This window comes from Salmo salar, chromosome 22 (genome assembly GCF_965601325.2).
Source record: "Salmo salar chromosome 22, fSalSal1, whole genome shotgun sequence".
Taxonomy (NCBI): Eukaryota; Metazoa; Chordata; class Actinopteri; order Salmoniformes; family Salmonidae; genus Salmo; species Salmo salar.
The window spans coordinates 24,786,152-24,801,858 of NC_138312.1; the positions used below are offsets into that span (position 1 = coordinate 24,786,152).

The 15,707-nt window shown below is 39.3% G+C and overlaps 1 protein-coding gene across 9 annotated transcripts in view; it reads left to right on the forward strand.

Annotated features, from left to right (window-relative positions):
• Positions 1-3,361: 3,361 nt before the first annotated feature.
• The window catches only part of ephb2b (eph receptor B2b), a 171,713-nt gene continuing 159,367 nt past the window's right edge, over positions 3,362-15,707 (forward strand). For 6 of the 9 annotated variants that reach the window (XM_014166649.3, XM_014166653.3, XM_014166651.3 and 3 more), the window contains exon 1: positions 3,368-3,563. In XM_014166649.3, coding sequence (XP_014022124.1) covers positions 3,512-3,563 — 52 coding nt within the window. In that variant the 5' untranslated portion in view covers positions 3,368-3,511. Of the gene's footprint in view, positions 3,564-15,707 lie in introns of all 9 variants that reach the window. The other 3 variants (XM_014166655.3, XM_045705126.2, XM_045705124.2) reach the window with 2 other exon arrangements.

Sequence of the window (15,707 nt, forward strand, 5' to 3'; positions counted from 1 at the left end):
TTTACGTAATTCTGTTGTTGACTGTCAATCTTTTTTGCCCAAGGTTTTGCAGATGACCCTTTGGATTTTAAGTTAAACTATAACAACCATAACTGTATAGACCATTAATATTACATATGGTAGCCAATATTATGCCCATAGTACAATCAGGGTCAAAAGTTGAAATGCAATTAACTCTGTACTGTAACGCTATAACGATTATGATGTTTCACTGCCATTGTTGGCAGTCTTAATGATTTGTGAACTCTGAATGACACAACTGTGCCTAATCATCACACATACATGACTTGAATAAAATGGTCATGCAGCTAATCATCATCCTCAGGGTCTTGACCTTTCATCAAAGTATATTAATTTGAGTAACCTTCATCAGTATACTATATTGCTCATAGTGTAATAGTTGTCGGCATAAGAATACGAACTACTAAAACTTTTTCAGTGAATATCGACAGCTGAATTATAAAATGTGTAGTTTATATTTACACAATACCATACTGTGGCATGTTATCAGACACCATTTTACATGATTCAAGTGGGACAATAACATCATCATTTCTAAAGAGAAAGTTGATGCTTTGAGGAGAAATGGATATCGATTGTACAGCTCAAATGGCTTATAGTGTAATACAACTCCTGCAATCACTGTTTTGATGCATTGATTGCATGTACAGTACTGCATGCATGTTTTCATTCATACATTCATACATTTCATTCATTCATTCATTCTGTATGTAGAAACCGGAAAACAAAATGGCCACTATTACTCATATGAGATGCTGAAAAGTTGACCAAAACATATACCTGTACGTTAGTTCCTTTAATTTGTATTACAGTTTCTGAGAGTAAAATACATTACCATTGATCATTTTTATACCCATTGTTAATGTTCATAATTATATTTATTTTAATATATTTTTCTGGTAGGTTCGGTACACAATAGCTTCTAGATAGCTTATTCTCCAAACTCCACCACACCATGTAATTGTATGAAATATTAAACAAAAAGAGCTGAATGATTGAATCTACAATGCACAAACCCAGGACCAGTCAGTCACTTTATTAGGACCTGATATCCATACCTGAATACTTTCAGGAGATTTCGGTATATGTTACCAAAAAGTGCTAAATAATTACAGTAACTATATAGAACACAACACACACACACTCATACACACACATCTATATACATACACACACACACACACATATGGATAAAATTATACATTTCCACTATCTCTGGATGATATATGTTTGATAAAAATTATGTTACTGTAATATACTGTATACAGTATATGTAGAACACAACCACTGTAATTACAGTAACCACATAGAACACAACAGATTTGTATGATACATTATTCATAACTATTTTGTGTTATAAAACATGAATATCTATAAAACATTAATTACATTCATGAATACAATACATCATTTATATCATCTGTATTATATCAATCAGAGATAGTGGATAATTATCATTAGTTATCAATGACTCATGAAAAACACAGCAGCATCCCATACAGAACATTTTAAAAGCACATAGGACTATTCCATCTAGTAATTTGAATGCTATTAATGCTATCTATTACTGTAGTGGAATATCTACAGCAGGGGATTTGAGAAAAACATTAGAAATCAACTTAAGAAAAACAGGATTTATACTAAATGTACCTTTTTATCACTGATACTATTGCTATATTTTGGCAACGTTTTCTTCCATATAGGTCCAAATAGCTCAAACACATGTACACTCGTAAATAAAAAAGGGTTCTTTGGCTGTCCCCATAGGAGGCAAATGAAGACAGTCATGAAGAGGGCATGGCAATGCCTATTCCCTCTCAGGAGACTGAAAAAACTTGGGCACGTGTCCTCAGATCCTAAAAAAGTTATACATTTGCACCATCGAGAGCATCCTGACTGATAGATCACCACCTGGTATGGCAACTGCTCGTTCACCGACCGCAAGGCACTACAGAGGGTAGTGCGTACGGCCCAGTACATCACTGGTGCCAAGCTTCCTGCCATCCAGGACCTCTATACCAGGCGGAGTCAGAGGAAGGCCGTAAAAATTGCCATTAACTGCAGCCACCCTAGTCATTAACTGTTCTCTCTGCTAGCGCACGGCAAGCATTACCAGAGCGCCAAGTCTAGGTCCAAAAGGCTTCTTAACAGCTTCTAACGCCAAGCCATAAGACTCCTGAACATCTAATCATATGGCTACCCGGACTATTTGCAAATGGCTACCCAGACGATTTATTATCTACGCATAGTCACTTTACCTCTACCTACAGTACATGTACATATTACCTCAATTACCTCGACTAACCTGTGCCCCTGCACATTGACTCTGTACCGGTACCCCCTGTATACAGCCTAATTACTGTTATTTTATTGTTGCTCTTCAATTATTTGTTATTTTTCTATTTCCCTCTTTTCTATTTGTATTTAATTTTTACTTCAGTTCATTTTAGTAAATACTTTCTTAACAATAATTTTTCTTAAAAAACTGCATTGTTGGTTAAGGGCTTGTACGTAAGCATTGCACTGTAATGTCCACACCTGTTGTATTCAGGGAATGTGGCAAATACAATTTGATTTGATTTATGCGGACAGCCAAATAACCCTTTCGGGAACGCTTTTTTGAGAGTGTATCTATGAGCAATCCATTTTTTAATAGATGGCTCATGAATTGAACACGCATCCTATTATTATAATTACTTTGAAAGATATCACTCAGCCCTTCTACCCCTTATTTTAATTACACTCAAGGAATAATTATTGAGTAAATAATACTAACAGACTCAACTAACTTTTATAGTGGGGTTTCCTATAAAGAAGACGTTCTCCTAAACAAAACAATATTAAAACATGACTCAATGATTGGTATTTACCGGACCATTAAAAATGACTGCAACATCACTTACTCTTTGTTGAATTATCTGATCCATGCTCCTTGTCACCTGCCAAGAGTGTCGAGACATTAATATAAAATACATTACTAACAACAAAATCTACATAAATGTTGTAGGCAGAAAACTTATTGCTCGACTATCAGCCTTCCACGTGATTCTAAAATCCATGATTATCAGACATAGATGAGGCAGTTAGGCGATTCTATATGATTGACAGTATGGATAGTGGAACTTCTTTTGGCAGGGGGAGAGCGTGACATGATCAACAACTACAAGCATAAACAAAAGTCCTAGGCTATTTATGATATATTTTAGGGTTTGGATCATATATATATTTAATATGCACATGTCCTAAATTTGAGATGTGGAGCAGTTTTCCTAGCGTGGATAATGCTGTAATATACACGGCACCCCTTTGTCTGCTGTTTTTGGTTTCGCCCAAACTTGGTTCAGATTTGAGTTATTTTCTATGGCGTCTGGTTTACTCTATCGAAGGTGAAGGTCCGCTCATCTCCGCCAGCATTCGCTGTCAATGGCTTTCAGGACTTATTTTATTTGAATGTCTGGGCTTTTAACACTTTCGTCCAAAGAAACCAATAATGGATATTCTATGGATTTTATGGATAATACCCACCGTTATAGCTGTAGAAGGTAAGAGCATGTTTGAATTCCATTAAAAAACGTCTTGCCGACGGTGTTGTAGAGTTTCTGATCACAGCACGTTGAGTGGTTGACTGGTTGTAACGACACAAATCACACCTCTGTCATAGAACGTTCCGGGGACTACATTGTGGCAAGGCGCTTCTTTGATTTTTGAACTGAAATAATTAACACTAGCTTTAATGAGGGTTGCACCGAACATGCCCTCATCCTCTCAGGTAACCGAACGTAGGTTATCGTTTGTTATGAAGGACATACCATATGTTTATTAGGCTATTGTATGTCATTGTATACATGCCAAGTCAATACATCTCTAGGTTTATATAATTTCAAACAGTTCAATCTTCAACACTAAAGTAAACGTGTTAGACTACTTTATAATGCAGCATGGATTTTCCTCTTGTCTGCAATTTGTAAAATAGCAGCATGAACAACCAACAACAGTCAGTAGGCGATACATTTCCTGAAGATGATTGTGTCTAGTATGAACAGTTCTGTATTTGATTAGCGAGGCATCTGTTGTATAGCTTAATCATTTTGTTGGAAATGGAAGCATCTAATTGTGCTGTGCACTGGCCGGAGCACACAGGTTTTTCTTGTGAATGATGATGAGCAGCGTGTTCAGTGGCACAATGGAACAGACTTCATGAGAGCAGAGCGCTACAGTAGCCTACCAATGTTTAACCACCAAGCACTATCCCCTTTTCATTGAAAATTGGGCGGTAGGTTGATTATCTACACTTCAGTTAATGTGCTATTTTGGTGTGATGATTTGTCACAGAACACGAGTCTTGTGATTGCTTTTGAAGGGATGAGTGTTGGCGGGTTAGAATGAGGAGAGCCTACCTCTTACATACCGGTAGGATACCAACCACAATGTAAATACGTTCCCAGCAAACATAAATATATACATACTGTAAACCAGGGTTCCCCAACTGGCGGCCAGCGGGTGGTTTTATTTGGCACCCAAAGTTTTCTGAGCTAAATATATGTATTTATATGTATTATGAATTTACATTTTTATTGTTAGACATAAGAGGAACACCAGGAAATCGGCTCCAAGTGATTTTCATTTGGAAAATATGCTCCCAAGTATTCCCACGCATAATAGAGAGGCACAAGGGTTGAAATTATTATGTTTTAGTCAAATATTATATCAGTTTGGGCTTCTTGCGGTCACTTTTTTGTAAATTTTTTTGTAATTATATTCTGGCCTTGACCCTAAAAATCGGCATGCGGCTGAATCAAGTTGATGATTCCTGCTGTAAACCCTACTGTACTTAGCCTACCAAGTGAATAAGAAGCTGATGCTATCTTCATGTAGCCTATAGTAGTTTTTGAAGAGAAGTGTGCTCCACATACCTTGATAGTCCTTTAGAGTTGATAAATAAAAGTTTGGTTTATTTCAAACAGCATATCATTTAACTGGTATATTGGGAAAGGATGTTGCCTAAATTGTTACATAGGCAGGCCTAAATAAGCCTGTGGAATTTGTACTTTCCAGTTGACATTTATAGTTGTAGAGTAGGTGGGCCCATACACATATCCAATGTTGTGTTCCACTGGCAAAATAAATCAATATTTACATTTTAGTGATTTAGCAGAAGCTCTTATCCAGAGCAACTTACAAGAGCAATTAGGTTTAGTGCCTTGCTCAAGGGCACATTGACAGAGTTTTCACCTAGTCGGCTTAGATTCAAACCACAGCGTCCTTTTCGGTTACTGGCCCAACGCACCTAACCTCTAGGCTACCTGCCGCCCACTATATGGTAGTGTTTAGGCCTCTGTGTCTGAGCGTAAGAATTTTCACACTGAACATTTATACATAATAATTGTAAAATGCTATAAACAACTACAATTGTTTAGTTGTCTGATTACATTCTTTCAATGAAAATAGTAGATGATTTTGCTTGTCATAAAATACCAACCTATATGTATATTTTTTAACATTCACTGTAATTAGTAGTTGACGATGCTTAGCATTTGGAAATATTTTTTCTGTCCTTATTCAAAATAAAAGTTTTACCTATAAGAGAAACACTGTTTGCAAGACCCAGGGTCTAGGAACCAGACTCATGTGCAATTTCTAAAATAATTTCAATATTATAAACAATGGCTTTGTGACCTAGCAAATATATATATATATATATTTTTTTTATATATATATAATGTTTTTTATGTGTATATATATAAACCTGTCTTGAGCTGCTATATTTTCAATTATATGTTATATTGTTATAACAACTATATTGTTATCATGAATTCATATTATTGATATTATTATTATTATAATTATTTCAATTACATTATCTATTATTTTTGTTTACTATATAAACATAACTTAATTCAGTGAGGATTGTTTTCTACATTTTACTGGAGATAAATTATCTAAGGCCAGACTCTACCTATACATGTTCCGGTTTGAGTTTGTTCATCATAGCTGTTCATTTACATTTTCACTTCAAATGAAGAATAAAGCTTGAATGGGAAAAGCTCATGGGTGTTCGCCTTTATAAGGTCAGTGATAGAATGGAGTTCTTCTCTGTTAGCAGTCTTCGGGCTCTAGGGTCATGAGTGAGGTGGAACCACAGACAGTAGGATAGAAGCTGCTTCATGACAAATAATAACAGACCAATGTATTTTAACCAATTGCGTTGAATAGAGTGGCATGCTGTTTTCTCTTTCTGGAATGTAAACGTGGCTAGATGACGTATGAGACTGCAACATATATTTAGAAACAGCAATAAAAAACAGGCCTTTGTTTTGTATTGTGCAATGTGGCAGGCTAATACACATACTATGATGTCATTTAGTAGGCTTATTTTATCAAGAGTTTTCTATTTTATTTGTGTCGCAAGCAATATATGTCATTAATGAAGCTATTTATTTGGCCATTCTCTTTCAGAATACATTTATTTCTTGGTCATTTACAATGTAATACAAATATCTGCACGTTCAGACAAAGGTTGCATGGAAGAAAATGCTATTTTCTTTCTGAAGAGACAATTAGGCTAATAGTTACTCCTTTTCATGTTTCTGTTTACGTAATTGAATAGTCATTCATTACTATTCAACGTCACTGACGACACAAGTATTGATTGCCGAACCCATATTTCTCAAGCAATATTAGCCGGGCAACACTATTGTTATGTTTATTGTATTTCAGTATCGTGACTGGTTGGTCTCATCCCCAACCCATCACAGGCCCCCCATCTTACCCTTTGTATCACCCTAGCCGATCATCCAATGAAGTTGCAGGAGTAGGCCACGTATGAAAAATCGAGAGTTGAAAAAGAGGTCACTGCAGCCCTTAATAAAAAAAAAACAACACGCGACAGAGAGGAACGTTGAAGTAAATCGTATTGACGGCTCTGATGTCATGATGTCAGAACATGGTTGCTTTGGCGAAGGTTCTTCTGTCGGGTTTTATAAAAAATAAACGTCCAAGTACACACATAGTCATTCCAGCACATCTCTGAGATCAAGCCTAATGTTGGTCATTGCATCGTGATTTAAAAAAAGAACAGATATTTTTGGGTGTTTTGATGTATCATTTTAATAGCTAGCTAATAAGTATGTATATCTATAGTAATTGTATAGCCTAGCAATTGAAGATAATATAAATAGCTATACTTTTCTGTTTATGTTAGGCTAATTATTTAGCCCTACGTATCTTTCAATGTATTGGACAACATAGATTGTTTCATGCTTTATCTTTTGTTTGGCGTTTCTTGGACATAGCAGGTGAACTTTCTATTAATGACAGGTGATATTCTTTCAGCTACAGCTGTAACGTCTGCTTCCAGCTCACACTCTCAAACACATACATCCTCTGAACGCAGCTCACTCTCCAGATCCCCATCACCTGAATTCTGATCACCTGTTCACACACCTGTATGTCATTTAAACACACTATTTAGTTCAGTTCTTTGCACCCCATCATTGTGAGGTATTGTTTGTTTTGATACATATTTCTATTCGGAGCTCTGTTTTTTCCCCCGTATTAGTCCTGTGTATCATAGTTTTGGCCATCTTCACTAACAATGTTTTTTTTTGCCTATTCCCTGCCTGTACTTTTGCCTATCAGATTTCCTGTCATCAACCTCTTGCCTGATCTCCCAGACTAGGTTATTAGCATTTTTCCCTGCCTGTACTGTTACCTTTTTGGATTCCCTGTGTATGACCTTCTGTCTGCCCCTGGACCCAGCTACCTGCCTCCTCCTGTGGTCCTTTACTAAATTAACACCTGCTGCGCCCTGCACTTGAAACCAGCACTCTGTCTCCCATCGTACTCATTACAACAGCTCTAACAACCATAGATGCAACCATTTAACCATTCAGAGTGGTTAAATGTTGAGAGTGATGTAGCTAGTTATCTTTTAAACCAAAAGACAGGGATGCTGTTGGGCTAAAATACTGTGGATTTAATGCAAGCCCCTGTTGATATGAAATCTTCTTGGTAGGCCTATGGTACATTTTTGCAGGCAAGCTGTAATAAATGGAATCGAGGTGCTCAGTAAGATAACTCCTGTTATTCCAGCAGAGCCAGGTAGGCTTGTGTATTTATCTTCTCATTCTGTTTACCTTTGCATCAGCTGCAGGTGCATTACTTACCTCATACCAGGTGTATCTATGGAGCGCATCATCATCAACAACAACAACAACAACATTTATCTCACAAATCTTATCAGAGCTGTCATAAAGTGTTTTCATGGAAGTATGTGTAAGCCCATTCACTCTTCATGCTATTCAAGGTCAGGCATAGTATTATAAAATCTAGTCAGTCATTGATTGAATTAGTTAACCACAAGGCTTTTGGCTGTACTAGACCTTTGGCTCTCTATATCTGATTGTGTATCTTATTACCCTTCTATCTCTGGACTGGGTAAATACTGGGTAAATAATGGACTGTAAAATAAAGTAACCAAAGTTTGAATAAACACGGTTTATTGACTACCTTTTTTGTGGAGTTATGATAATTGTAACAAAGTGAAGCCATTTAATTCAGTGTGAAATCATGATTTGTATTTAAATTCAATCGTCACACAACATTTAAAATTGCACAAACAGTCAACAGTATATACCACCACTTCTCTAACTCGTACCTCAATCATTTGTGGGTTTAGATAACTGACAGTTGTAGAGATGACACCATGGATGAGTCACTGTAGAAGAACTTGGGATCCAGATTACATATCTAAGGAAGGGAGTTGTTTTTTGTTAGTATCTAGTGAAAATGTCAGAGCGATATCTTAGGGCGCTTTCAGATATCCCCTTATGATCAGGATCCTGGAACGTTTGATACCCTGATCCTCACAATAAAGCATGTGTGAAATGCAAATGAACCCTGGCTGAAACAAATCCTGAGTACCAGGTATTGTACTCTTTTGCCCGTTGTAAACAAGCTAGCTTGTTAACGTCATGTAGAAGGTGCGTCTTGCTAATCGTACCATGAAACGGTTATTTTCAGGTCTTGTGAAAGCAAAATGTATTCTATAGAATTCTCACAAATTTCTTATGTGAAAACACCCTTAGAGATAGTAAGCAGCCCCAGAGGTTTGTCTGCCATAATGTGGTTGCCTCCTCCAATAGGCTACAGTGGAAACCTGAGAGAAAACAAAGTGCTTTCAGTATTTCATTCTTTGTTGTTCTGTTTTATCCTAAAATGTATTTTTTGTTGTGTGTTGTTTGAAGAGAGTTATGAACATTTGCATTTTGAGTCTGCCAAATTCGTATAAACCTGCTTTCAAATGTAAATTCAAAAGTCCCATTTAATTTGTACTTGTGTGGGGACTGTAAGTGTTTGCCTAACATGGAGGCGTGATGGTTTTTGAAATAGTAACAAAAGGCTATGAGAGGAGGGCTCTGAAATGGGATTAAATCAAGGTCAAATGAGCGACCATACGCAATCCTGTGTTTTCTCAGTCTACCCAATGAGCAGATGCAGGGAGCTCGTCTGTACACCAACCACCACAGTAGACTTTAACAGAATCTGCCTCTATTCAAGACCTAATCCATGCTGCCCAGGGCCCAGGCATTGTCACCTTGCATGCTAAATTTCAATTAGTGCTGGTACCAGTTGTTTCACTTGAGGTTGAGTGTCACATTTCGGGGACATCCATAGGCTACCTTGTGGATGAGTTTAATGCCGGGGTATCCGAGGGGCTCAGAGATGTTGGCCGATGGCGAGAGGGGATGCCAGTTTCACAAAAACGTGTTCTCTCTGCATGGGATGACATCATTATGGCAAAATTTTGAACTGCCGTCTTTTGTTACGTGCGTGTATCAGTGCCTCATTCTCCATCCATGTTCACTACACCATTTGATCATCAAGAGCCAGTCAGTAAGAGCCTGCCCCCTTTGGTAACATACCATTTAAAACAACTTTCAACATTCTTCATTAATTTCCGTCTTTTGCTAGATAAAAAGAATTCCAAGCAACAACTGTTGATTTATAGTCATACTTTGATATTTCTTAAGTTTACATGAAACCTTGTTTAGATGGAAACATATATTTTCAACCTCTCCCTCAACGTGATCAAGACAAAGGAGATGATTGTGGACTACAGGAAAAAGAGGACGGAGCACGCCCCCATTCTCATCGATGGGGCTGCAGTGGAGCAGGTTGAAAGCTTCAAGTTCCTTGGTGTCCACATCACCAACAAATTAACATGGTCCAAACACACCAAGACAGTCGTGAAGAAGGCACGACAAAACCTATTACCCCTCAGGAGACTGAAAAGATTAGGCTTGGGTCCTCAGATCCTCAAAAGGTTCTATAGCTGCACCATCGAGAGCATCCTGACTGGTTGCATCACTGCCTGGTATGGCAACTGCTCAGCCTCCGACCGAAAGGCACTACAGAGGGTAGTGCGAACGGCCCAGTACATCACTGGGGCTAAGCTTCCTGCCATCCAGGACCTCTATATCAGGTGGTGTCAGAGGAAGGCCCTAAAAATTGTCAAAGACTCCAGCCACCCTAGTCATAGACTGTTCTCTCTGCTACCGCACGGCAAGCGGTACCGGAGCGCCAAGTCTAGGTGCAAGAGGCTTCTAAACAGCTTCTACCCCCAAGCCATAAGACTCCTGAACATCTTGTAAGATGGCTACCCCCCACCCCCTCTTTACACCACTGCTACTCACTGTTGTCATCTATGCATAGTCACTTTAACAACTCTACCTACATGTACATACTACCTCAACTGACCGGTGCCACCGCACATTGACTCTATCGGTACCCCCCTGTATATAGTCTCGCTATTGTTATTTTACTGCTGCTCTTTAATTACTTGTTACTTTTATCTCTTATTCTTATCTGTATTTTTTTGAAACTGCATTGTTGGTTAGGGGTTCGTAAGTAAGCATTTCACTGTAAGGTCTACACCTGTTGTATTCAGTGCATGTGACTAATACAATTTGATTTGATTTGACTATTCCCAATATGCTTTTTTTATGGCTTGCCTCAGGATGGTCAACTGTGCACAACATAAACTCAGTTGGGAAAATACAATTGAATAGTTCTAAGTGTAGAATTTCAACACCAACAGGTTTGTCAACACTAGAGGTACTGTGGAATGTGGAGAATTGAGCACCTATGCTTTACATTAAATGGTGTTCTTTACTGAGGATCACTTGAATTATTGTTCTTGGGTTTTGTTTTTCTAGCAGTGGATAAAGTATAGGTGTGATGTTCTACCCTAGGGCCATAATTGTTTTAGCCTGTGGTCAGAAAATGTGTTTGTTCTAAAAGTGAGACAATCTAGACACTATGACTAATGCACCTTTTTTCAACCTAACATTGTATGGCACTGTTAGGGATTGCAGTGCCCTGCACTAATATTGGCACCCTTGGTAAATATGAGCAAAACGGGCAGTGAAATGTTTTTCTTTATTGTTTATCCTCTTGGTCTTTCATTCAAAATATTCACAAAAATCTAACCTTTAATTAAAGTAAAATTATTGAAAAAAATTATACATTCTTATCATAAAATAAATATTTTTCCCTTTGCCAAGATAACAGCTATCAGCTCTGAGTCTTCTCCTATAATGCGTAATGAGGTTGGAGAATACATGGCAAGGGATCTGCGATCATTCCTGAATACAGAATCTCTCCAGATCCTTCCGATTTCGAGGTCCACGCTTGTGGACTCTCCTCTTCAGCTCATCTCACATGCTTTCTATGGGGTTTAGGTCAGGGGATTGGGATGGCCATGGTAAAACCTTGATTCTGTGGTCAGTGAACCATCTTTGTGTTGATTTTGAGGTGTGCTTTGGATCATTGTCCTGTTGGGAGATCCAACCACCGCCCCGTTTAAGCTTCCTAGCAGAGGCAGTCAGGTTTTGATTTAATATCTGCTGGTACTTGATGGAGTCCATGATACCATGTATCCTAACAAGTTGTCCAGGGCCTTTGGAAGAAAAACAGCCCCACAACATCAAAGATCCACCACCATACTTCACAGTGGGATGAGGTGCTTTTCTGCATGGCTATCTTTCTGTCTACACCAAACCCACCTCTGGTGTTTGTTTCCAAAAAGCTCTATTTTGGTCTCATCTGACCATAGAACCCGGTCCCATTGAAAGTTCCAGGAACATTTGGAAAACTGTAGGCGCTTGAGTCTGTTGTTTGATGACAGCAAAGGCTTGTATATGGCAACCCTCCCAAACAACTTGTGGTTATGTAGGTGGCGTCTGATGGAAGTTTTGGAGACTTTCTGACCCCAAGACCCAACTAACGTCTCCAGTTGTGATCCTTGGAGATTTTTTGGCAACTTGAACCATCCTCCTCACTGTGCGTGGGGTCAATATAGACACACGTCCTCTTCCAGGCCGATTGTTAACATCTCCAGTTGCTTTAAACTTCTTAAGTATTGCCCTGATAGTGGAAATGGGCATTTTCAACTGTTATTTTCTTCTAGCCATTTCCTGATTTTGTCCAGCTATACAACCTTTTGTCGCACATCATTACTGTTTTCTCGGGTCTTTCCCATAGTGATGGATGACCTTGGGAACTTGGCCTGTGTGTCACCTCATATTTATACCCCAGTGGAACAGGAAGTAATAATTGTGACAGACATGTTTTGGAGAAAAATATTTATTTCACATTTATTTATTTCAATAATTTTACTTCTGTTAAAGGTTCGATATTTGTGAATAATTTGAATGAAAGAAGAGGATAAACAGCAAATACAAAATTTTCACAGCCCTTTTTTTCATATTTACCAAAGGTGGCAATATTATTTGGGGGGCTCCCGAGTGGCGCAGCGGTCTAAGGCACTGCATCTCAGTGCTAGAGGCGTCACTACAGACCCTGGGTCGATTCCAGGCTGTATCACAACTGGCCATGATTGGGAGTCCCATAGGGCGGTGCACAATTGGCCCACCATCGTTAGGGTTTGGCCGGGGTAGGCCGTCATTGTAAATAAGAATTTGTTCCTAACTGACTTGCCTAGTTAAATAAAGGCCAAAAAATAGTGGAGGGCACTGTATATTGAAGATTAGTCAGATTGATTGCATAATTTCTGAGACAGATAGATATAATTATCATGTTGGATATAATTATATTATCTTCCAAGCTTCATACTTCTCAACACTGAATGTCAAACAGAATGTGGTTGATAATTAGTTCAGCTAATGATGTTAGAGTTGCTACACAGAGGTAAGGAGTTTATTCAATGGGAGCACAGTTTCTGGCCAGTACCTCATCCCTGTGGGCTATATCTTGTTATTTTGAACTGTATAAATTCAATAGAAACTACAAAAGCAACCTAATGTGTACCTTTACAGGTATAATATTGTTATACCAATTGTTCAGGAACCTAGATTCAGGATAATGTTAATATATAGTTTAAATGTTTCAATCACAACTTCTTGATTTACAAATAACAAACTCCCAGCATATCACATGCTACACTAAAAACTCAAGATGATGAGCTCCCTCCTTGTTGCCTGCATTGTTATGCATATTTGAAAGCATAAATCTCACAGCTTCTATACCTTCATTTGAATTGAGCTCAGAGGGTAAATGCAGCTGGTGTCAAGCCAAGTGAGGAGGAGCATACCCTGAGAGAGGTCAGACCTGGTCTCCGAGCTGCCCTCCATATACACCCCAGGTACTGTGCCACTGCCTCGCTGAACGGGCCCACAGAACACAAACCCAGCGGATTAGTGTCTAGCTCTCAATGTCCCCGGGAGCAGAGCCCATCGGCGGAGACAAAGAAAGGCTGATTGCGTTGTCATCTGCATCACAAAGGGAAGCCTTTTCCACCTGAACCGTTGCCTCTGCTGCGCTGCACATCCTCTCTATCAGTTCCTCTGGACCCACGTGACATCTGCCTTTTGTTTCTCTCTCTGTCTCTTTCTCTTTTTCTATATCTCAGTTTTTCTCTTTCTTTCTCGCACACTCTCTCCCCCCCCCCCCCCTCTCACTCTCGCCCCTCTCTCTCAGTCACCGCTGTCTCTCCAGCGGTCGCCATATCAGCAGTGTGACGCCTCCCTCAGTGGGGACAGGGCTCGCCAGACTTTATGTAAGCTGCAGCAGATATGACCGATTTCAGCCCCCGTCGGTTGTAATGGGCCCAGCATGGGTCATCGTTTTCCTCTTCTGAGGGAAGCACACTGTAACACTGGGTCTCCCCCCTGCCCTCGCCCTCACTGGCTGGCTAGCCACGGTGAGCTGCTCGGTTCTGCTCTGCTCCGCGCCAATATGCAGACACACAGACAAAGGTCTGTTCTGGCAGGACAGGAGTAGTGGATGACCTATCTGTCTCACTCTCTGGTACAGACAGAGCACCCTGACATGATTTCCAGTGAGCTGACTGAGTTTTATCTGATTAGTGTGAGCTGGGAAGGACCTGGTGTCCTGTAACAGATGATGCTTGTCTTTAGTTATTGTACAGGGAGGTTGAGCACCAATGTGTAATGGTACAGTAGAGCAGATGTACTGTGGGTTGTTGCCTTCTCGTGGGATCAGCACTCTAGTTCCTACTGTACATGTAGTTCTATTGTGAAGACTCAACGACTCTACCTAATGCTCAATATTTACGTATGTACCACACATGATAACTACCCCCTATGGTCATGCAATAATTGTTGATTTTTCGGGAATCAAATACCTGATATTATAGATAGCTAATCTGAGGACAGTACATTTAAAAGGCAAAAAAAGAGAGAACATTATTATAAAACCGTTATTAAGTGTGATACGGGAGATTTTTGTTGGTATCTAATTGCATTAGCCTAGTGCAAAGGGAATTGACGGAGATAATGAACTGATTTGGCCCGTGGCTGTGACTTGACTGCATTCAGAGAGCAGGAGCTAATGTATTGTTGTTCCCAGATTAATTCAGATACAGTATAAGTCAATTGTAAAACCTCTCAAATGCTCAAAGGGCTCTAATGTAGCTACAGTGCAGACGGTCAGATTGGTGAAAGGTACTGTAACATCAGGGGTATCAACCTAACTCTTGGCTGAAATTACACAGTGTTAGATGTGGCCACAGAGGCGTGTTGTACTGTAGACAGTTAAAGAAGCAGGGGCCATTTTGATAACCTGGAATAGTAAGAGACGAGAGCAGCCAGGAGGAGAGAAATAAAGTGCTAAAATGGACAGAGTGGTAACTGCACTTCTTCTTAGCAGTTAATCGGCTGTATTCCAATTACTTAGGACTGCCCCAGGCCAGAGGGGCTAATTTTCTGCACAGACTTAGCCCTGGTATGCACACATGGGTTTTACCTTTACCTAGGGGTGGCAGGTGGGGTGTGATGGACTTTACGGCAGTTTTGCTTTGAGGATTTAAGATGGCTTCAGAGAGTTTTCCAGATTTGACTTTTTCTTCCATTCATATCGGAGCTTAAAGAGAGTCTCTCTCTCTTTCTTTCTCTCAATATTACTGTTATTCTTTCCGCCTGTATTTAATACCACAAAGCTATTCATATTGATAGGAATTCCTGAGTTTGATCTGCAATTACCAAGAATTCTCATATATTTTTTAACCCAATCAGAAATGGAAGTCATTATAGTGGGTTGAGGTAATCACCTCCTTTTAGAATTCTCAGACTCCTCCAGACAACCCCATATGGAGCTCCCTCATCAATCTGCAAAGGCTTAAAGCCCTAATCAATAGCACAAGCTTA